At 37.8% G+C, this 24156-nt stretch overlaps 1 protein-coding gene across 1 annotated transcript; it reads right to left on the reverse strand.

The window, feature by feature from the left end:
- Positions 1-450: 450 nt before the first annotated feature.
- LOC104210265 (organic cation/carnitine transporter 4-like) lies at positions 451-4987 on the reverse strand. Its single transcript, XM_009759123.2, has 2 exons — positions 4436-4987; positions 451-1859 (listed from the first exon to the last, which is right to left on the reverse strand). Exons 1-2 carry the CDS (start codon positions 4860-4862, stop codon positions 670-672), a joined length of 1617 nt encoding a protein of 538 aa, XP_009757425.1. The 5' UTR covers positions 4863-4987; the 3' UTR covers positions 451-669.
- Positions 4988-24156: the final 19169 nt, after the last annotated feature.

Consider the following 24156-nt stretch of genomic DNA (forward strand, 5'->3'; position numbering starts at 1 on the left):
GTCTCTTTTTCGTCTTCTTGAGCCAAGAGTATCGGAAACAACTTCTCGACTCCCTCGGGATAGGGGAAGATCTATGTACACACTACCCTTCTCAGGCCCACTTATAAGATTTTACTGGATCGTTATTGTTTTTGCTTAGTCCCCGAAGGAGTTGTAAGGTAAGGTCTAGTCCTCCTCGGTTCGTTTTTACTAATACAACACTACCTAGATATGCATCTCGGTAACATCATTACTAAGAAAATCAAAAAGCGATCGCATATTATCAATTTTTCAAAGTACATCTAAATTCTCAAATACGTAAACATGGCATAGGATAGTGAAAATCATGCTTGTTAGTTTAATAATTTGACAAAGTGGTAGTCTATATTTAACAGTAAACTAGAAGTTTATTTACCTTCTTGTGTTTTTCATTAAAAAGGATGTAATAATTTAAGAGGGAGAACGACTCTCTTTGGGACAAAGAATAATCACTTTAATTCCAACGCCATACCGCACAATTTTGAACTTGCATTATTACGAATACCTAATGTAAGATGAATAATACTATTAGTAAGTCTCTAAGTACAACCCAAAAATAGGTTTCTCAAAATAAAGTACAAACATTCACAAACTAAAAACAAAATTTGAAACAAAAAAAGAAGAAGAAGAAAGTTCTCTAAAACCTGCAAATTAAGCTAGAATACAGGGTTTCTCTGCTTCAGCTTCTTCCATTCCAGCCATTGTGTCATATAATGGTCTATTTAAGGTTTCAGGCAAGTACATTACAAGTAACCCTCCAGCTATTCCACATGCTCCAAACACTGCAAATGGTACGCCACCCCCTAAAACAACCACAAGGGGTGCCAAAATTGCCCCCATTTGCGAAGCCTGCGTTGCACATCCTAATGCTGCATTTCTCACCACAGTTGGAAACAACTCCATGGAATACACAAACAACAAATTGTAAGTTCCAGCCATACCAAATATCCCTAAAACTCCACACACCATTCGGACAATTTTCCATGTTCCGTAACCTTTCATCAAGCTTCCTGCCAAGCAAAAAGCTCCACTGAACCACATTGTCCATATTGCTAATGGCTTTCTACCGAGCCTGTCCAAAACTAATGCAGTTATAAGATAGGCAGGCATTTCAGCCACTGCATTAAGGGCAACGTTGAGGTAGAGATTGGTCCCAAGGTTGACAGCATTCAAACTTAACCCATAATAAACCACGGAACAAAAGAAGTTAATAGCCACAGCTAAGAATAACCGAAACCGCGTTAGAGGAAACCTTAGTACATCTAAAATTGATCCATTTAACGCTTCTTTGGTATCGGGTTCCAGCTTTGATTCGGATTGAGAATGAGGAGCATCGTCATTGTTCACTTCACTGTCGAGTGCAAGAAGAACGCCATCAGGAAGGTGTTTGCCATTTGATATGGCGATTTTGTGCATGATCTTCATGGCTTCATCTACTTTTCCTCTAACGAGGCACCAGCGAGGTGACTCGTGGAGGAAAGGAAGTATGAGGATAACGAATAAAACAGATGGGACGGAAGAAGCAATGTAAAGAGAGCGCCACGACGGGAAGAAATAAGCAATGGCAGAGAGAGCGGCTATCCCAGTAGAGAAAAAATAGAATGTGGACATTCCAGCTACGCCGCGCCAGGACTGCCCAACAGGTTCAGTGGCTAAGACAAAAGAACAAAGGCCAGTGCCTCCGGTGCTGAAACCGGAAAGAAAGCGGAATAAGGTATAGGTCCAGTAGTCCGAAGAGAATGCTGTTATACAACCAAAGATGGCGTTTAAGATGCTAACAATAGTGAGGGAGCCTTTTCTTCCTAATTTGGAGTCTGAGAGATGTCCAAATACTCCAGCACCTGAAAACCATTAATTTAAAAGTGTTTTTCAAATTTTGTGATATCAAGTACCACCATCATCTCCAAGACAAAGTGACAATATCTTGTTCATTTTCCCATTAAAATTTTCAAACTCTGAGCACTGAGCAGTAACTGTAAGCTCAGCAAAGTAATTACCAATCTACATTCTGTATTGTGCCACATTGAAAGATCTTTAACAGAGAAGTTAATTTTACAAGTTAAAGGGAGTTACCCCTTCCGTTATTTGTTTGACCGAATAAAACATTAGGATTTTAGAACATGCCAAAAATAATTCCAAACTTGAGATATTAAACACAAGATAATATTTCTATTAAATTATATGGATATATATATAATTACCTAATAAAGTAATTTTTGTTAAAAAAAAGGTGACATAAAATAGCATATAAAGATTAATTTCTTTTGGCGAATTGAACATGGGTAACATAAACTTCTTAGGTAACGTCCTTAAGAACTGACAACCTATTATTAAGGAGTAGCACGAGTAATACTTTTGAAGGAAGATGGTATTTGGTGCTGCATCATACTACATATCTTTAAGTGGTGAGACGTTAATCTAACACGTGTCATATGCATGGAAAAATAAACAACGTGTCATACGAAGTGACAAATAAGCTTCATAAATGTCAAAAGAAGTAGCTCCTCCTTATGATAAGGGTGCTCTGGGCCCCACCCAGTATAACAACATTTGCTCCTACTCCGTATTCCAATTATTGCAAGATGCTGGCCAAGAGAAACTAGACTATATTAACTTATCTGGTCTGGTCTAGTCCATATCCTACTTAGTACTCCAAATATATTAAACAATTCAAGAACTAGATACACCTCTCCCTTTGTTCCAGAGTTGCCTTCTTTTCATTTTAGCTGAATTATCGAAAATAAAGCAGACTATTCCAATTTCCAATAGCACACAAGGAAGAATGGAATATCCGAATCGGGGCAGCATATTCTCAACTTTCAATTTAGGCGGGTGAGTGGAAAGTAAGAATGGGTTTTTTCTAATACAGGCCAAAAAGTATATACCATTACCATTAGTATCTTCCTTTTTTTTTTTTTTTGGATAAGAATTATAAGGTGGCATAAACCCGGAAAACAACAAGATTATGAGGCTCCTATGGAGTTATGAAACAATTAAGAACTTAATCATGAGGAGGTTTAGCAAGGAATTGAACATCAAGGCCCAAAGAGTAATCCAAGTTAGACAAAAAATTTGATTAGCATGAGAGACCAAAACTTAATCAAATAAATTTATGAGTTTGAACAATTCTATCCCCCGATTTCTTTTTTCCTAACTAGCACCGAAAAACAGGTTAGGTTCAACGAGACGTTCTTATCTTTTATTCTACTTTTTAGTCTGAGATGTCGTCTATCTTAGTCGCTTGTGTCCCATTCAATTAAGATTGACATATTTGAAGTTAATTAATCATTAACAAATCGTGATCAAACAAAATTCGACGCAATCTTTTCCTACTAATTATATCTTTTATTATTAAAAAATAAAAGAACAAAAAGCAAAGAAGAAGGATGTGGTGTTGTCAACTTTGTACAAACTGATAAAAGAAACAACAAAATTGACAGGATAGAGATGCTTGTGGTGAATAGGGATGTTTCAGCCAAGGAAAAAAAAAAGTCATCTCTGTGAAAGGTGCACGCGTACTAGTCTCTAAAGATTATATAAAGTGGCCATATAACGTGTGATCCTCTATAACACCATTCCTATATAATAACCTTTTATTATAAATATTATATTTTTCTCGAAATCAATTCTTATATTATATTATAATATATGTCCTTTATAATATCACGAGATGATTGTACCGAGAAACATTGTCCACAATTTGAAAGACATATGTTTTCAATCCCCATTTAAACTTTTACTTACGGATAATGTAAAAGAATTTTAACTTATATTGGCAAATACTTGTGTTATTTACTTGTCTTATTTTTAATCTCATTTATTATGAACAATTGTTTAATATATCTTCGCACTTATCAAATAATCTAATAGTATAAAAAATTATCACTATAAATGTTTATAAACTAGTATTTGATAAACAAGTTAACTGTCCACCACAGGACAAGAATAAGGTCGGTATATACATTACCTTCTTTACATCCTATGTATGGAATTTCACCGGAATTGTTGTTAACTGCCCCCAACGTGTTTTTTCACTAACTATCAAGGCAATTTCAGAATATTGTATTGAAGACCCCAATTTAGTTGAAACTCACATACTACTGCTACTACTTAGGACACAACTTTACATAAACCATCCATCCAAAAAATACTCAGCTAATGACTTCTACACCTATTGACAAATGTACCTCAGGACTCATGAGCTAAGGTTTTAAAGATGGACAGATGGTGTTATGTTGTTCTAAGTGTAATAGGTCACAAGGAAAAACATTAATTTATGTTTAACCTCCTTCATTGGTGAAAAAGAAAAAAAAAAAGAAATACCTTCTTCATTCAAAATAATTTAAGACACTAATTTCTATATTTCTTCTTAAATCAGAAAAAATAGGAAAAGAAAAAGGGATAAGAAGTAACATACCGATCATGCAGCCAGCGAAAAATAAGGCTTGGACAATTCCAACTCTGTATTTCTGTCCACATATCAATCCAAACTCCGATACCGTAGAACTTCCAATTCCACCGAACCATTCCCAAGACCCTGGCTCAAGCTCGCACACACTTTTAGCCGTTGAACCGCACCCACGGCTCGTCGTACACCGCCACCCCGGTTCACGATCCGAAAAAATCATGACCATGGTGTGAATCCCTTCCAGCGCCCAAGCCAAGCTCGTTAGCACGAAATGTCTCAATTGCCACCACCCAAATTCTCCGCAGTATTTTTCCAACATTTGATCCATCGTTACTTTCTTCGGTTTTGAATATCCGTCCGCCGCCGGCGGGATGAGCGGTGACCGGAGGTCACCACCATCTTGTTGATTTGTTGATAAAGCTGATGATTTTGACATTTTTTGTTGATGATTTTTTTCTTTTCTCGCCAGGGATTATCGATGAGGTTGGCGGCTATATATAGGATATTCTTCAGTTCTAGAGTTCGTGGTGGGCAACAATAAGAATAGGAGCCCTCTTTTTTATAGTGTTGTAATAAACTTTGGATTTCGCAATTTATGACTATTAGATGTTTTGTGGAATAAGTGTATGTTTAATTTTTTTTAATGGAAGAACTCGCTTATCTAATTTTGGTTGATAACGATAGAATTATTTTATTTAAAACAAACTAAAGGCTTAAAAAAGATCTATATAGAAGTTTAAAAAACAATGCATTTGTTATATTGACCACTTTTTTATTGCCTTGCGTATCAAATTTGGCACTCTTGATCTTAACATGTTGCTTTATTTTCATATTTACAATATATAAGTTGGCTTATGGTTTAAAGAATCGCAAATTATAATTTTTTTTTTATGTTTCAAAATCATGTTACATACACAATTTCTTCAAAAAGCTTTTTATTTTTACAAAAGCATTTTCAGAAAAAGCAGCGCAGAATCACCTTGGATGCGCATACATCTAGCCATTGATTTAGGTAATTTGTTTGAGTCTTTCTTTTTATTGCGGAACTGATTCATATAAAATAGAAAACTACGAAATCACCTTGGATACGCATCTCACCATTGATTTAGGTAACTTATTTGAATCTTTCTTTTTATTGCAGAAGTTATTTACATAAATAGAAAACTACTTTCCTTTTAAGGGTAATAACGTACAGGCAAAGCAGGAAAACCATTAGTTCCTACTTCGACTGAAGGGAAAACTAGTAGGAGTAATATGTTTAACAAATAAGGAGCAGACACTTTACAATATTTTAACGGCAAAATCCCTTAAAACCCCCTAAACTTGACACGGATTATTAGTTACAGCCTTAAATTATTCGTGGTCTTAGTTACTCCCTCAACTTGGTCTTTTGAGAGCCATTACACCCCCCCCCCCAAAGTTGATGTGGCAAAGATTGTGGGTGCACTCGCCTGCCACGTGGATTTTTTCTGTATATGTGGCCATTTTATTTTAAAATAAAATATATTTTTTATCTTTTTAAGTATGCTACTTCTTTAGATAATTTTTTTCAAATACAATTTATGATTTGGATAGAACTACATTATTTAGGTTAAATTTTTTATTTGGCTAAAAATAATAAATTTTTAGTTAATCTTTTTTTGAATTTGACCTGAAAATAAAGACTTATACAATTGAAATAAATAGTCAAGGCATCTAAAAAGTTATAAAAAATACATAGTTTGAAATTAATTATTTTGGCTATAATTTTTTATATAGCTCTAAATTATGGTGCTCTAAAAATATTTTTTTACAGATTTTACTTGAAAAAGTAAAAATACACAGTTAAAATAAATAGTTATTGCATCAAAAGAAGAAATAAAAATACACAGTTGAAGAAATTATACATTCTTCAACTATGTAAAATACACAGTTGAAGAGTACACTCTTTTTAGAGCATCATAATTTAGAGTTATATAAAAGATTATAGCCAAAATAATTAATTTCAAACTATGTATTTTTTGTAACTTTTTAGATGCCTTGACTATTTATTTTAATTGTATAAATCTTTGTTTTCAGGTCAAATTCAAAAAATGATTAACTAAAACTTTATTATTTTTGACCAAATAAAAAATTTGGCATTAATAATGTAGTTCTATCCAAGTCTTATCATAAATTGTATTCAAAATAACTATCTAAAAAAGTAACATACTTAAAAAGGTAAAAATATATTTGTGACGACCCGAATTGCCCACCGTCAGGACCGTGATGGCGCCTAACATTGAACCCGCTAGGCAAGCCAACATTATTGATTATTCACCTTTCTTACCTTTATATTTAACAATTTACCAATTTAAAGCAAGTATACAACGGAATTAAAAGTGCGGAAGAACAGATTAACATTTAAGCTATTACCAATACATATCCATAATAATAATCCACCCAGAACTGGTGTCACAATCTCACGGACTATCTAAGAAAAACTATAAATAGGGTCTGAACAAAGAAAACATATATCTGTCTCTGAAATAGAAAAGAACAGAAAGAAATAAGATAGGAAGGGGACGCCAAAGCCTGCGGACGCCTGCAGGACTACCTCGGATGTCCGATGGACTAAAGGCAGCAACCCCTAGCTAAGGTTCATATGCTCTTGTACCGGGATATGCACAAAAGAGTACAGAGTGTAGTATCAGTACAACTGACCCCATGTACTGAGTAAGTGTCGAGCCTAACCTCGGCGAAGTAGTGACGAGGCTAGGACACAACATAACATGCAGTTAAACAATATCTAACAGAATAACAATAATAGAAGTTAATCAGAAGTAACGGGAAGGGGCAACATGCCTTGGGGAATAACAACATGAGGAAACATGGAAATGACAGGATGAAACAATTAAGGCGCGTGTATCAATAGCAACAAGAAATAACAACAAGTAGGCAAATAATGCACGACATCACCCTTCATGCTTTTACTCTCAATCCTCACTATGCAATCAATAAAGAAAATGTGCACGGCATCACCCTTCATGCTTTATCACTCTTCCTCACCAAATGAATATTAGAAATGTGTACGGCATCACCCTTCGTACTTTATCTCTCTTTCTCACCATATGCATCAATATCAATGTAAATGTGCACGACATCACCCTTCATGCTTTATCACTCTTTCCTCACCATACGCACAAGCACAAATGTGCACGACATCACCCTTCGTGCTTTATCACTCTTTCCTCACCCAAACAATAGCAACAATAACATCCCGGTAAGGGAATCAACAATAAGAATTAAATACGTCCCGGCAAGGGAATCAACTATAACCAAACTTGTACCAACAATTAACTTCACAAATGAACCTCAACTGGGGTCAATGCTCAACAATAAACAATACCAAGAAAATAATCATAAGTCTTGCTCAATATGGATAATCAACAATTTAGGCATTTGTAGTACTTATTAAGAATCACAACGATCACAATTTAAGATTCACGGGCATGCTTGACACCAACATATATATACTTATCGCCACACCTATACGTCGTACACTACACTAACACATAGAAAATAAGGCATAACACCTATTCTCTCAAGTTATGGTTAGACCAAACACTTACCTCGAACTTCCACGGCCAAACTCAAGTCTCAAACACCGCTTTTCCTTTTGATTCCACTTTCAATTCAATTGTATATAGCCAATATTAAATTATTATCATCAATAAATGCTAAAGAATTTATAAACAATGCTTAATTATAGCTTTCCCAATATTTTCCCCCCAAAACCCAAAAATCGACCCCCGGCCCTCTTGGTCAAAACTCGAGGTTCAGACCAAAACCCAAATACTCATTCATCCACGAGCCCAAATATGCAATTAGTTTCGGAATTCGACCCCAAATCGAGGTCTAAATCCCCAAATTTGTAAAATCCCCAATTCTCTTAAAGTCCCTAATTTCTACCCTTAAAGAACATGATTTAGGCCTAGAAATCTAATGGCTTTTGATGAAAAATGAAATAAATGAGTCTAAAAACACATACCTATGGTTTGGTGATGAAATCCCCCTTCAAAAATCGCCCAAGGTCTGATTTTAGGGAAGAAGATGTGAAAATATGGCTAAATTCCCGTTCTACTTCTATTTTAAGTGTTGGGCGACAGTGTTCATCGCGTTTGCGTGAGCACTGTCGCATTCGCGAAGAGCTGCCATCTGGGGACTTACGCGATCACGGGAAAAGTTACGCGTTCGTGAAGGCTTAGCCCACCCCTGCCTTCGCGTTCGCGACAAAGGGGTCGCGTTTGCATAGTTTTCCCTAGGTTCCCTAACCAGCCCATCCTAAAGCTACGCGTTCGCGGTTGACCGGTCGCGTTCGTGTAGAGCAGTCCCCCCTAATACTCTGCGTTCGCGAACTTGGTCTCGCGTTCGCGTATGGTAAAATCCTCCCCATCCTAGTTTCCCATTTGTGATTGCGAGAGTGACTATGCGATCGCGAAGCATGGTGCATCATACACCAGATACAACAACTATACAAGATTTTTCTAAGTCAAACGCACCGCGAAGCCTATCTGAAACTCACCCGAGCCCTCGGGGCTCCAAACTAAACATTCATACAACCCTAAAAATATCATACGGACTTACTCATGCAATCACATTGCTAAAATAACACCTTGAACTACGAGTTTAGCATCAAAAAAAAAAACTCAAGAACTCTTAAGTTTCAAATTTCACAACCGAGGGTCCGATTCACGTCATATGAATTCCGTTTCTTACCAAATTTTACATGCACAACTTAAATACCATATTAGACCTGTACCGAGCTCCAGAACCAAAATATGAGCCCGATACCATCAAATTCAAACATCTTTAAATTTTCAAAAACTCTTATAATTTCAGTTAAACAATTTTCTTCAAAAATTCATTTCTCGTGCTTGGGACCTCGAAATTCAATTCCGGGCATACACCCAAGTCCCATATTTTTCTACGAATCCTCCGGGACCATCAAATCACGGGTCTAGGTCTGTTTACCCGAAATATTGACCGAAGTCAACTTAAATTCAATTTTAAAGGCAAAATTAGCATTTTCCTCAAATTTTCACATAAAGGCGTTCCAAATATACGCCCGGACTGCGCATCCAAATCGAGGTGAGACAAAGGAGGTTTTAAGGCCTCAAAACACAGAATTGACTTTTAAATCAAGTGATGACCTTTTGGATCATCACATCCTCCACCTCTAAAACAACCGTTCGTCCTCGAACGAACATAGAAAAGAAGTACCTAAGTCGGGGAAAAGATAGGGATATCGGCTCCTCTTATCGGACTCGGACTCCCAGATAGCTGCCTTGGCAGGCTAACCTCTCCACTGAATATGAACAGAAGGACAACTCTCTGATCTCAACTGACGAACCTGCCGGTCCAGAATAGCCACTGGCTCCTCCTCATAGGTCAAATCCTTGTCCAACTGGACAGTACTGAAGTGTAACACGTGGGATGTACCGCTGTGATACTTCCGAAGAATGGACACATGAAATACTGGGTGCACAACTGATAAACCTGGTGGCAACGCAAGCTTGTAAGCCACCTCTCCCACTCTCCGAAGAATCTCAAAAGGGCCAATGAATCTAAGGCTTAGCTTTCCCTTCTTCACAAATCTCATCACGCCTTTCATGGGAGACACCCGAAGCAACACTCACTCTCCGACCATGAATGCCACATCATGTACCTTACGGTCGGCATAACTCTTCTGCCTGGACTGAACTATACGAGCCTATCCTGAATAATCTTAACCTTATCCAAGGCATCTTGAACTAAATCTGTACCCAACAACCAAGCCTCTCCCGACTCAAACCACCCAACTGGAGACCGATACCTCCTACCATATAACGCCTCATACGGAGCCATTTGAATGCTCGACTGGTAGCAATTGTTGTAGGAAAACTCTGCTAATGGCAAGAACTGATCCCAAGAACTTCCAAAGTCAATAACACATGCTCGGAGCATATCCTCCAAAATTTAAATAGTATGCTCGGACTGTCTGTCCGTCTGAGGATGAAATATTGTGCTCAACTCGACCCGCATACCTAAATCACGATGTACTGCCCTCCAAAAATGCAAGATAAACTGTGTACCCCGGTCAGAAATGATAGACACTGACACACCATGAAGATAATCTCCCGCATATAAATCTCTGCCAACCACTCAGAAGAAAAGGAAATTACCATAGGAATGAAATGCACTGACTTAGTCAACCTATCCACAATAATCCACACTGCGTCGAACTTCCTCTAAGTATGTGGGAGTCCAACAACGAAGTCCATAGTGATATGCTCCCACTTCCACTCAAGAATCTCAATCTTCTGAAACAAACCACCAGGTCTTTGATGCTCGTACTTTACCTGCTGACAATTCAAACACCGAGCCACATATGCAACAATATCCTTCTTCATCCTCCTCCACCAATAATGATGCCGCAAGTCCTTGTTAGCTTATATGAGTCCACCAAATTGTAGAACACCTGATCCTTTATGAGTTTCTACTGAGAATACTTATGAAGCAGTAAGTAAAAGAAACAAGGGATTTTTACGTGGAAAAAACCCACATAAGGGGACAAAAACCATGACCTACACTTGTAGGCTTTCAACTTCACTAACTTGTAATCTCACTATTACAAGTCACTTTGTAATAACTCTATTAAAAGACTTTAACTTAACTAACTTGTGATACTCTTACCACAAGCCACTTTGTGACTCTCTAGTTACAAAGACTTTAAACTTATGACTAATCCTAGTCACAACATAAACTCAGAAAGTTTTCGGATTTCAGATTTCCTAAAACATAGCTTCTAAGAAAACAAGATATGAGTTACAATGAAGAATAAATAACAAGATTAAAACTCAACTACGGATACACATAGACTCATTGTCAAATTGATCCTTTAGTGGAGTTGTCTTCTTGTTCTTGACACACCAGTGACTTCAATGCCGGATGAACACTTTGATGCTTGAGAGAATATCACTAAATGCACAAGAGAATATGTTGTGCCTTGCACCAGGTTGTTATACTACAAAAGATATCACAATGGTGATGTCAATTCTTGGTACACGCTTCTTCCTAATAAAAAGTGACTTCTACACTGTTTGTTGCACTGTCGCATGTACATTTGCGGATAGTCACTTTCTGCCGTTGCATTTCAGCTGTATAGTTGACTTGTACTTCTGTCAGAGAACCCTAAGGGACTAGGTCCCTGTTGTGTTCCTCTTTGTAGCAGTTGTGGACAGTCACTTTCTGCTGTTATGTTCCAGTTATACAGTTGACTTGTACTTCTGTCGGAGAACCCAAAGGGACCAGGTCCCTGTTGTGTTCTTCCTTGTGGTTGTTCACTCATTTGGTGGAGTTCAGACTAGACAATGTTCATTTGAAATGTATACTAGGTGGGTTAGGTTCTCTATCTGGTTCTTGACAATATATTTATTAGATCATCAAAATATAAGAAGCATAAGACAAAGATATTGAAAACCCATCAGTCTTGATACATCTTAGCGGCACCCGGATGAGTAGAATATCGAGAACTATGGGCATCCTATAGAATTAACTCACGAAGTCCATCCACATTAGGAACACAAATACGACCCTGCATCCTCAAAACTCCATCATCTCCAACTGTAACCTGCTTGGCACCTCCGTGCCGCACTGTGTCCCTAAGGACAAGCAAATGAGGATCATCATACTGCCGATCTCGGATATGCTCAAATAATGAAGAACGAGCGACTGTGCAACCTAGAACATGGCTGAACTTAGAGACATCCAACCTCATGAACTGATTGGCTAAAGCCTGAACATTCAAAGCAAGCGTCCTCTCACAGACCGGAATATACACAAGGCTGCCCATACTGGTTGACTTCCAACTATCGCGCCCCCTTTTTCCCTCTTTGCATCGAAAAATCGGGTTTATGACATTTTTGGGGTAGGACAACTCATTCCTTTTGGGAACTGGGTTTGCATTTGAAGAGTCACCACCTAATGATTTAAGGTGCATTAGGACACTTATAGGGTTCATTTCTAAGTTTGTTTGATAATCAGAGATAGGGTAAGGGCTTGAAATTATCCTAAGGGGAAGGTGTTAGGCAACCCTCAGGATCCACTAGTGTGGTTCCTGGCTAGACAATTTTGTGAATTTTGTACAATTAGCAAACAGACAAGTACAGGCTCAAGTAGTAGGGGATTTAAGTTAAACACATAAGAGTTTTAAAACAATTGTTAAAAGGCGAATTTTGAATAAAAGGAGTTACATTTTACAAATACTTGAGAATGTAAAAGGAAAGGGGGGGGGGGTCCTAGGTTTATTTATAATATAGATCACATCAATGCGATATCCGGTATGACACTCCTTAGAAGAGGGGATACACGGGGTATTAGTGCACCGGTCATCGTATCCATATCTACCCTTCCACCCTATTAAGGTATTAAAACGTGAATTAGTCTTGACCTCTATTGTATGCTATTACCCGTCCCGTTCTTATCAGTCCCAGAGGAATTTAGGACTACTATTCCTATAAGAGGGAGGATTTTGGCTGACTCTTAGGTTTTAAAGGTAAAAGGTTAAGGTGACATACAAAACACGTAGGACTACATATAAGGCAAACATATAAACAAATAAGAGGCTCATATATATCTCCGCAAATAATGCATATAAATAGCATGACTTAAACACAGTTAGGGTCAGAATTTAAAGTACTAAGGCAGGGTGTTTTAATTGTTGAAGCAGACCAATTTATTACATAACTCAGATACGAAGTCTGAATCAGGTCTGCCTGTTGGTTGTAGCAGTTGCTAATTAAACAAAGGCGGATTCAGTTTTATCATTATTACCTAAGTCTTGCCTAATTGTGTATTGGTGATGTACTATAAGCATGATATCTATTACTGATTAAGAATGCAGTAGAGCAGAGGTTAATTTTTTAAACAGGCTATTTGGATCATATAGGCATGCTTTCTAAACCGTATTAATGAAAGGAGTATGCTGTTTAAACTGATTCAGAACAATACGAGTCAAACTGAATTTTTTAACTAAACTGGTTTCAGATCCTATAGACATGATATCTATTATCGCTGATTTTAATTCTTACAAGCATGGTATCTAAATATTAAAGGCTTATTCTGGTCCTATAGGCATGGTATCTAGTTGAACGTGAAATGAAGCAGGCAGGATTTATTTGATCACAGCGAAATTCCAATAGGCATGATTTTTATAAATATATTGATTTTAATCTTATAGACATGATGTCTGATTATATCCATTTAGATCTTATAGGCATGATGTCTAAATGTGGAAGTAAAACATGCAGAATTTAATAAACAGATCCTATAGGCGTGTTATCTACCCTTCTAATAGCTAAAACATGCATAATCACCCCATCCCTTTTCACTAGCCAGCCCCCAATATTTGTTACACATTATTACAGACCAAAAATGACTGAAATATATTAGAAAAGTATAAAATAAGGAGTTACAACCATAGGAAGCCTGATTCTTGACTTCCTCTATGAGTTATGGAATAAACTACCTCAAACGCCAATGATATTCAAAGCCTTTCTCATACCTGGGTGTGTCAAAGTTCCTTAAGGGTCTCATGGGACCCCGGGCAATACTTTCACCCAGGTTTGCATAACCAGATAGAGATGAGTGCAGTGTGGAAGGGCCAGCCCTTATGTGTCCAAGTTCAGAGGGAGCTCAAGGGTCCCAAGGCAAGGCTCACACAAGAGGGGCAGAACCTAGGTTCTAAGAATAAAGTGGAAGTATAGAATATAGAGATTTATTTAAGACTGGGTTGAAAATAGTAAATGGTAAGGGTGATTTGAAAAGAGTAGTAGCAAAACTCAAACTACACAAAATCAGTAGTTACACAAAGGGGTCAAGGGGCTTTGGGAATACATTGTATGAAGCATATGACCCCAGAAAAGGTCAAGTTTGTGTCATGCACATCTATATCTGATACTGACATGCCCACAAACCAGCCAGAGAACACAAAACACATAGAGGGGATATGGGGGTTTGGGATTCATAAGTCAGCAAATCACATAACAAGTGACTGACAAAGTACACACATAGGGAAACATTAATTTAAAAGGGGAGAGCAACATATTACAACATGCTAGTAATGTAATTTGAGTGCATAAACATAAGCAGAAGTAGGCAAGAAGGAAAGAAACCGAAACAACTAAAGAATGATCAACGACCTGGATTAAAGAGGGTAGGTAGGGGAATCCGGGTTGGGTCCCTTAATAGGGTTAGGGGTCGGGTTTGACTGGGAATTGGGTCGGGGAAATTGGGTTTAATTTGAGGTCAGATTTAGGCTAAAATTGAAATGTAATTGGGCTATTATTTAAATAGCCAATTTCCCCCTTTTAAAATTATAAAAAAATAGTAAATTAATTTCTGGAAATAAATTGAAAGTACTAACATGATTTATAACATATAATTAATAATTTAAAAATACAGGACTTAATTTTATGAATATAAAATACAATTAAATCTTAATAAGGACTAATATTGCAACTATATGCAATTTAGCTTAAAATACTTAATAAATTTGTTAAAATATGCAAAATTTAACTTAGCTATATCTTAGCATAAATATAAAAGTCCAACAAATGAATTACCAAAATAATAATTTTGGAAATAATTATTGGGTTTTTATAGATAAAAGAGGGAAATACATTGATTTAAAAACCTTTAAAAATTATGGAAAAATTATAAAACACTCGGATATGCTTACATTTTTCATATTGAAAATATTTAGGGGAAAATTAAATATCAATAGTTGCCCCTCTTTACCCAGGAAGGATGAAAGAGTTGTCAGGTAAAGATATGATGGCCAATTTTGACCGAGTGAAACAGTTTGAAGACGATAGGCCGCACCCTGGCTTCTGAGCTGCCTACATATCCCTGGTTTTATAGGAATCAAGCCATATGTAGTTCGGGATCCATCGGCGGAGTATGCCGATGGAGACTTTTCAAGAACGGGCGCAATATCCAGGACGAGGTGAGTGGATGACTTGTGGGAATGGTTAAGGTTTGATATGGTTGTGGGAACTGGAGCGGGACTGCTCCTGCCAGGATGGTCGTTGCTTGCTGGTTTACCTGCTATTAGAAACAATACAAGTGTATATCGCGCATAAATTTAAACATGATGCAAATTCTCGTCGGACCATGAATGTTGTCTTCGGACGGTTAGGATGACGTCCTTAGACCATGACGTCCTGGGCCATGAAGCATACAATAAAGGATTTGCAGGCCATGAAATGATGCTCTCGGGATATGAGGATGGTGCCTCCAAACCATGATCCCTTTGAATAACGATATGCAAAAGATTAAAAGGGATCCACATGCCATGACATGGTGTTCTCGGGCTATGAAGATGGTGCCTCCGAGCGATGATGCCTTTGGATAATTTGGCGATCTTTTAGCTCATAAGATGCAGTATGAAGCAAACTTTCAGCCCATGAGATGCAGTATGAGGCGATCTTTCAGCCCATGAGATGCAGTAGCATGATGCGGACAAGACAGAGCTTAGTCTTGCGAATTGAAGGGCAGAGCTTAGCCCATAAGAGAAACGAAATAAATGATGCTTGAGATAGTGCTTAGTTTTGAAGAAAATTGGAGGTAGAGCTTAGCCTAGGAAGGTATAATGATAGCCTTATGCAAAGATGCAAATACGGAGAGAGGTAGAGCTTAACCTCGGAAGGCAGAATGGTAGCCTTATGCAAGTTGGAAGGCAGAATAGTAGCCTTATGCAATGCAAATGCAGATGGAGGTAGAGCTTAACCTCGGAAGGCAGAATGGTAGCCTTATGCAAGTTGGTAGGCAAAATAGTAGCCTTATGCAATGCAAATACAGATGGAGGTAGAGCTTAACCTCGGAAGGCAGAATGGTAGCCTTATGCAAATTGGAAGGTAGAAAGGTAGCCTTATGTAATGCAAATGCATATGGAGGTAGAGCTTAACCTCGGAAGGCAGAATGGTAGCCTTATGTAAGAATGCAGATGCTGATGGAGACATTGTTTAGTCTCGAAAGGCAGAATGGTAGCCTTATGCAAGAAATAAAATAACCAATGACAGTGGAATTTTCTTAGCTGATAGCAGATTGCGGTGTTATGATTACTGGTATATGCTGATAGCAAATGTTTGCAAGTCCAATGGTTCTGAGATTCGTATTTTGAACAATGTTTGTCCCTTGGGCGTATAGTATGTTTAATTATTTTGCAATCCTGGTGCTTGCATCCAAAGAAAAATCGTGAGTTTTGTAGAGAGGGAGGTTAGTTTGTATCTCCGTTGGCTTTACTTGTCCTACTTGGCTTTGATCTGGTGATACTGTATGTATCATTGGGGTAGCGTTGCTAAACAAAGCAATTTCAGTAATAAACATGCATGATTTCGTAAAAATATGACATAAGTATATAATTAAGATAGCTTTTCAGATGAACCGATGACCATGACGCGGTTCGGGACATTTCAACATCTCTTGCTACGGAATTTTGAGGGTCCCCCTCAAAGTCCTGCCCCAATTTAATGGGTTGACGATTCTGACTATTGCTTGCGACGATCGGCTGAAATTACTTCGAAATTTTGAGTGTCCTCCTCAAAATTCTGCCCTAGTTTCCAACTGCGGGGGGAAATGAAAATTTTATTAAATTGTGAACGAACCCATAGGGCTACCTAAGTATCCCCTCTTAAACGGGAATCATGTCAGGTGTAGTTCAATTTACATCATATAAGGAGAGCATAAAGATTACACATAGTAACGCTTGATTGCATCTGAATTGATCATCTTCGGCCAGACTTCTCCGTCCATATCTACAAGTATGAGGGCTTCTCCTGTCAAAACTCGGTGAACCATGTATGGACCCTACCAGTTGGGAGAGAATTTCCTCTTGGCTTTATCTTGATGCGGAAAACTTTTCTTTAATACCAGTTTCCTCGGTGTGAACTGTCTGGGCTTGACTCTTCTGTTGAAGGCTCTAGACATTCTGTTTTGATAGAGTTGATCATGGCAAACTGCATTCATTCTCTTTCCGTCTATAAGGGCTAGTTGTTCCTAACGACTTTTTACCCACTCTGCGTCGTCGAGCTCAACTTCTTGTATGATCATTAGGGAGGGAATTTCTACTTCAGTGGGAAAGACAGCCTCCGTACCGTAAACCAACATATAGGGGGTTGCCCCGGTTGATGTGCGGACTGTAGTGCGATACCCCAATAGAGCAAATGATAACTTTTTGCACCACTGTTTATGCTTCTGTATCATTTTCCTCAATATCTTCTTGATATTCTTGTTGGCAGCTTCTATAACTCCATTCATATGAGGTCTATAGGCTGTGGAATTCTTGTGTTTGATCTTGAAGGTTTCACACATAGCTTTCATCAAGTCACTGTTGTGGTTGGATCCATTATCAGTAATGCTCGACTCTGGAATCCCGAATCGACAAACAATGCGGTCACGGACAAAGTCTTCCGCGACTTTCTTAGTTACTGCTCTGTAAGATGCTGCTTCGACCTATTTGGTGAAATAATCAGTTACTACTAGGATAAACCTGTGCCCGTTGGAAGCGACAGGCTCGATTGGTCTCCCTAGGCGGCGAAAGGCTATGGTGAGCTTGTTGTATTAAGCTCATTTGGAGGTACCTTTATCATGTCTGCATGTATCTGACAGTGGCGGCATTTCCGGACATACTGGATGTAGTCCATTTCCATAGTCATCCAAAATTAACCGACCCGGAGTATCTTCTTTTCTAAGACAAAACCGTTCATATGCGAACCGCAGGTCCCAACATGAATTTCCTCTAGTAGCCTGGATGCTTCCTTTGCGTCGACACACCTTAATAGTCCCAAATCAGGAGTCCTCCTATACATTATTCCTCTGTTGTGAAAGAAATTGTTGGACAACCTCCTGTCACACCTCCTTTTTACTACACCCCCAGAAGGGTATAAGGGAGTTTTTTCCAACTTAATGTGACAATCGGAACGAGATTATTTATTAAATTTAGAGTCTCCACTTGGGATAATTTATGGTGTCCCAAGTCACCGGTTTTAAATCCCGAATCGAGGAAAGATTGACTTTGTTTTAGAGTCCGCGAACACAGAAATCCGGGTAAGGAATTCTGTTAACCCGGGAGAAGGGGTTAGGCATTCCCGAGTTCCGTAGTTCTAGCATGATTGCTCAACTATTATTATTGGCCTACTTATCTGATTAATTTTTTTTTAAACCTATGTGCTTTTTAACTCTTAAACCGCTTTTATTCATTTTAGGAAGATTTCAACGTTATACAAAATACGTCTTTGGATCACGCTACATGAAATGCAACCGCAATCCGCGACATATTCTATTTAAAGTTGTTCGGTTTTGGATTTGGGTCACATGAAATGCACACCCGAGTTTAGGAAGGTAATTTTTAAAATAGCGCGCCTAAAGCAACTACGCACTTTCAACTTTACGAGGCCCATGAAAATTCAACTAAATGGCACGCCTCGATTTCTAAGGATTTAATTAATTAAGCAAAGGCCACTTGTTATTCAATTGTATTTTGTGGCACACCTCGAGTCTAATTTAAAGGACATGGCTAATTAACTACAAAACGGAAGGGAGCTCCTACCTATGTTATGCTAACTCAAGCTAATAATTTAATAAACAATAAATTAGTAACAAACTACTCTTATCAGATTATGGAATGGCTGGGCTAGTCAAAACTAAGTTTGGGTTGCCCATTAAAGCTGGCTTAATATGCGAAGTAACTGGGCTCCAAGTGAAGCCCAGCTTGGCAGCTTGATTGCGGAGGAGAATGTAGTTGCATTTGTTCCAACGATGATAACCCAACCCATGATTCAACAGATATATTTGAAACCAATTATCATTCAAGAAATCTGGAATTGGACAAATACTAATAACCCTTGAACCAAATGTAAAACACATTTTGAAATCAATGCATGTATTCTACGACAAAACATAATTTCCAGTCGCACAAATTAATCGTCATCTAATGTCAACATTCAGCAATTACAAACTCATGGACATGTGATTCAAATTGGTGTGTTTAACAGGACCTAACTGATTCTACTCTTTTCAAAGGAAAAGAAAGACCACACATGATAAACTAATTTGAGTCTGAAGATTTCCAAAGTTAAAATAGGTCTTAGATTCATTGGGAAGTCTCTTTAAAATGCAAGATCCCAACATGAGAACAACAACATAACTGTATGGTAAATTACATATATGCTAAAACAGGTTTCCAGCTATATGGGAACAAACTTGGATACAAACAATGGGACTAGAGCCTATACCAATTTGTTAGAATAAATGGTCCGAATTGACACATTCAAACCACTGCCATGACAAACTACAATACAAAATCGAATAGTTTTAACTAATTAGACCTAAAAAATCCACAGTCCTTGATTAATACACAATAAAATGTCCACAACAGTTTTCGAACCATCTGTATCCTACCAAATTCAAACCAGGCCTTAAAACAAAAATGAATGCACACAAGAAGCTAAACTAAAACAAGATAACAACATGACAAAATTGATCACAACTAGGATTGATGTTCTCATTCAAATCCAATTTGGTTGTAGATCTTTATACAAGTCCTAATCTGGCTTCATTTCCACCATGGTTCAAAAGGTTACTTGGTACAATTAGAGCAAAGGATAAAATGAGAAGATCAGTAGCAGAAAAGGGCGCTTCAACAGCTCATCAATGACACAACCGGCTTCCTTTACACTAGATCAAACCCAAGATCAACCATAGAGCATTTTAAAATTCAAACACTTCCAAAAATTGCAGAAAATTCAATGTAACAGTGACTCTAAGATCCTTTTTTTGTATTCTTTTTAATTATCCAAATATTCTTCAGTATTTCTTAGCCACCTCAGTTTTTCAGTTTCTTCTCACTAAAAAATCTGCCTTCAATGCCAAGTTAATGTGCCTTTATAGGCAAGGCGTTAATGTGCCCCTAGGAATCAGTTTTTGCACCTTAGTCCCTTTCTAATTTTGGTTTTTGCTCAGGGAACCTTAGTTTAAAAATCAGATACACAGAACAGTCCCCAGCCCAGCTTCCTAGAAGCTTCCTAATTCATTTACTGGTAGATTCTCTTATCTAATTACCCAAATTACCCCTAAAACCCTGAAAATTACCCCCAGCTAACTAATGCAGAGATGGGTCAGCTTGACCCAACACTTAACAAGCCTTTTGAAGGAGTCAAAGATGACCTCAAAGTCCAAACAATATTGGAAGTTTGTTTTGGAAATCCAATAAGAAACAGAAGGGACCAATTACTTGAAATTTTTCTTCCATAACTGAAATTAAACTCAAGTGCCTGATTTCCTAAGTGGATACAATTAAAATATGCATTCAAATGAACGAGAGACAATTATACGACTGGAAAACAAAAATCAGAAATTAAGCGGGCAGTATGCACAAACTAAACAGAATTCAAGAAAATGTCCATAAGAAGAAGTTGAAAAGCTCACGGAGTAAATACGACTAACATATATACATAGAAATTTATAAGCAATGTTTTAATACTTCAGCAAATTCAAATGCATAAATCTAACTAAAGAAAAACTGGAGGAAAAGGGGGAAGGATAAGAAAACGCACAGAAAAGAGAAGAAGCAGAAGGATCAAAAGATGGAGACTAAGGGGCAAAAACAAAGAAAGTACCTCAAAGGCTATACGGACAAAGCTTAAGAACCTCAAACGGCTACGACTTGACTTGAAATTGGTATTAACCATATGTTCTCTTTGAGAACAAACGAGCAATACTTGTTTCAAGCTCGATCGTATGCAAAAACTCGAGGACTTGAGAGATTTTCATCTTCTCTGATTTCAAATTTGAACGGGTCCATTTTGGCGAGGATTTTGGGAAAATGGTGATGGATTAGGATGCAAGGAGGGGTGATGGTTGCATGGCTAGATTTTGGTGGTGGCTGGAGCTCTCTCGCCTGCAATAATGGAGGGTTCGCTCAAAGGCAGTGTTAGGGTTCGACATCTCTGAATTTGGGAAGGGTGAGAGACAAGGGAGTTTGGATCTAGCTAGACTGAAGAGTTCGGACATATAAATTGAAATGGGAGGAATAATCTGAGCCATCAGGTCTGACGAACGAAGGGCTGAGATTAAATTAAAACCAAAAGACTCTAAACGACGCCGTTTCGGTATCAAAACAGGTTAACTGGGTTGGACCTGGGTTTTGGGCGGATTTGAACGGGTGTGAGGAAATTGGGCCTACTGGGAAGATCTAATTACAACCCAAATCTGATCTCTTCCTTTCGTTTTCTCCTCTCTTTTTTCAAATTAATTTCTTTTATTTTCAAACTTTTTTTAATCCCTTTTTTCTTCGAAATTAAATATTAAATCCTACATTAAATCATGAAACCAAATTAGCATATCAAAACACTAATTAATTATCACAAATAATTAAAAAAACAAATTAAAAAAAACAACTATCAAACATCAAAAACTAAAATTAAAAGGTGCAAAATAAGTTATTATTTTTGTAATTTTTCCTTTTTTTATAAAACAACTAATTTGCTAATTGATCCTAAAAATGTAGAATTAAATCCTAAATGCAAATGCAGCATATTTTTTGTATTTTGCATTAATTAAATAAAATAAACATGCACAGACAAGTGCAAACAATTAACGAAAAATGCCATAAAAATCCACGAAATTGCAAACAACGGAAAAAATTATTTTGTTTTGAATTTGTGGGAGTAATTCATATAGGGCAAAAATCACGCGCTCACAGCTGCCCCTCTTTGCTCGAAAACACGAAGAGTTTTCGGGCAAAGATAAAGTGAGTGGATACGAGTGATTTTTGCCCGTTTGAATACTCCGTGGGAAGTATTTTTGAAAGATTTGACCGCACCCTATTTCCGAGGTTGCCTACATATCCTTGGCTATAAAGGAATCAGGTCAGTATAGTTCGGGAAGTTTTGGTAGCTGGGACTACCATGAAGCTGTGATTTCACTATTGCTGCTACTGCTGCTGCTACTGCTTACTGACCTCCTTATTACACAATGACAAAATAAAAGGAGCTAGGCTAAATTATAATCTATGAATTACAAGAATCCTATCTATATCTTCAAACTTGATCTTGCAGTTCATGTTGCCTTGTTGTCTTGTATTTTCCAAGTGGAGTTCCTTTGTTGCCGACTTGAATTGTAATTTTGAGATGCTTTCCCTTTTCTTCAGGTGGACGCCTGATTGCCAAAACTTGAACTGTATTCCCGTGCTCTCCAGGTGGGCACCTGATTTCTGAACTTGAAATGTATTCTCATGCTTTCCAGGTGGGTGCCTGATTGCCTAAAACTTGAACCATATTCTGGTGCTCTCCAGGTGGGCGCCTGATTGCCTAAAACTTGAACCGTATTCCCTTGTTCTCCAGGTGGGTGCCTGATTGCCAAAACTTGAACTGTATTTCTATGTTCTCTAGGTGGGCGCCTGATTGTCAAAACTTGAACTGTATTCCCTTGTTCTTCGGGTGGGCGCCTGATTGCCAAAACTTGAACTGCTCCTCTGAAACTGCTACCTTTGAACATGATTACAACAAAACAAACAAAACAAAAGAAATTTTCCTGCCCCAGTTTGGTGTTGGGGGAATCTGTGAGTGTTAATTGAATCATGTTACCACATATCTCTATTAATTTGAAAGCTAGATCCCATTATCCAGGAGGGTCCTAAAAACTCCTAGTTGAATGATAGTTTTAAATCTAAATTATATCTTCTAAAGATATGACTTCCGCTAAATCTTGTTATCTAAGAGGGTCTTAAAACTACATCTCATTATCCAGGAGGGTCCTGAAAGTCAAAAATCAAGTATTATCTTAAGAGTGACAATTTTTACGTCTAAATTATACTACCCTACAACAGAGCTTACGTTAAATCTTGTTATCCAATGGAAGTCTTAAAGCTAAGTCCCATTATCCAGGAGGTTCCTGAGAACTCCTAATTGAATCATATCTTAAACATGCAAACTTTGAAGCCAACTTATATTCCTTTGGGGTACATTTATGCCAAATTTTGCTACTCATGATTGTTTTAAACTAGGTCCCATTTTCCAGGAGGGTCCTGAGAATTTCAAATGGAATTCCATTATCCAGGCGGGTCCTGAAAACTTCAAATGAAATCCCATTATCCAGGTGGGTCCTGAGAACTTCAAATGAAATCCCATTATCCAGGCGGGTCCTGAGAACTTCAAATGAAATCTCATTATCCAGATGGGTCCTGAAAGTTTACGGTCAAACCTGACTGGTGCTTGCCTTTCCTTATGGAAGCTTTCCCCAAAACAATCGAAACTTTCTGCCCCTTTTTTAATCAAAGAAAAATCTTGTCAGTTTAAAATGTGGTGGTTAGTTTGTGGCATTCTTGCTAAAAGTCTCCCCGCTGTCGTGCTTTGTTTTGACTGGCTTCCCCGAACTGGCTCTGAACCTCTTGACTTTCTAGCTATCTTTGAACCCACATGACTTCGGATGACCCGATTGTTCTATACCCGAACCGCTGTTTTACACCTCTGACCCCTTTAACTAAGCCTCTGCATTTCCCATGACATTACAAAATCATTCCATCGATGGATCTTCTGCTGGCATTTTATCCGACTCTACATCATGCTATCTTTGGTATGTTCTGGCCATACTATGCTTTTTAGTGTTTGGAAGTTGGTAGTGAGCTTCGAAATCCTTTCTTATTTTGCTTGACCAAGACTGACATTGAAACA

The sequence above is a fragment of the Nicotiana sylvestris genome, chromosome 7, assembly GCF_000393655.2.
Source record: "Nicotiana sylvestris chromosome 7, ASM39365v2, whole genome shotgun sequence".
NCBI lineage: Eukaryota > Viridiplantae > Streptophyta > Magnoliopsida > Solanales > Solanaceae > Nicotiana > Nicotiana sylvestris.

Coding starts and splice junctions, on each gene's coding strand:
- LOC104210265 (XM_009759123.2), bottom strand. CDS start 4,862: ATGTCAAAATCATCAGCTTTATCAACAAATCAACAAGATGGTGGTGAC. Junction 1,860..4,435: donor TTTCGCTGGCTGCATGATCG/GTATGTTACTTC, acceptor AATGGTTTTCAG/GTGCTGGAGTATTTGGACAT.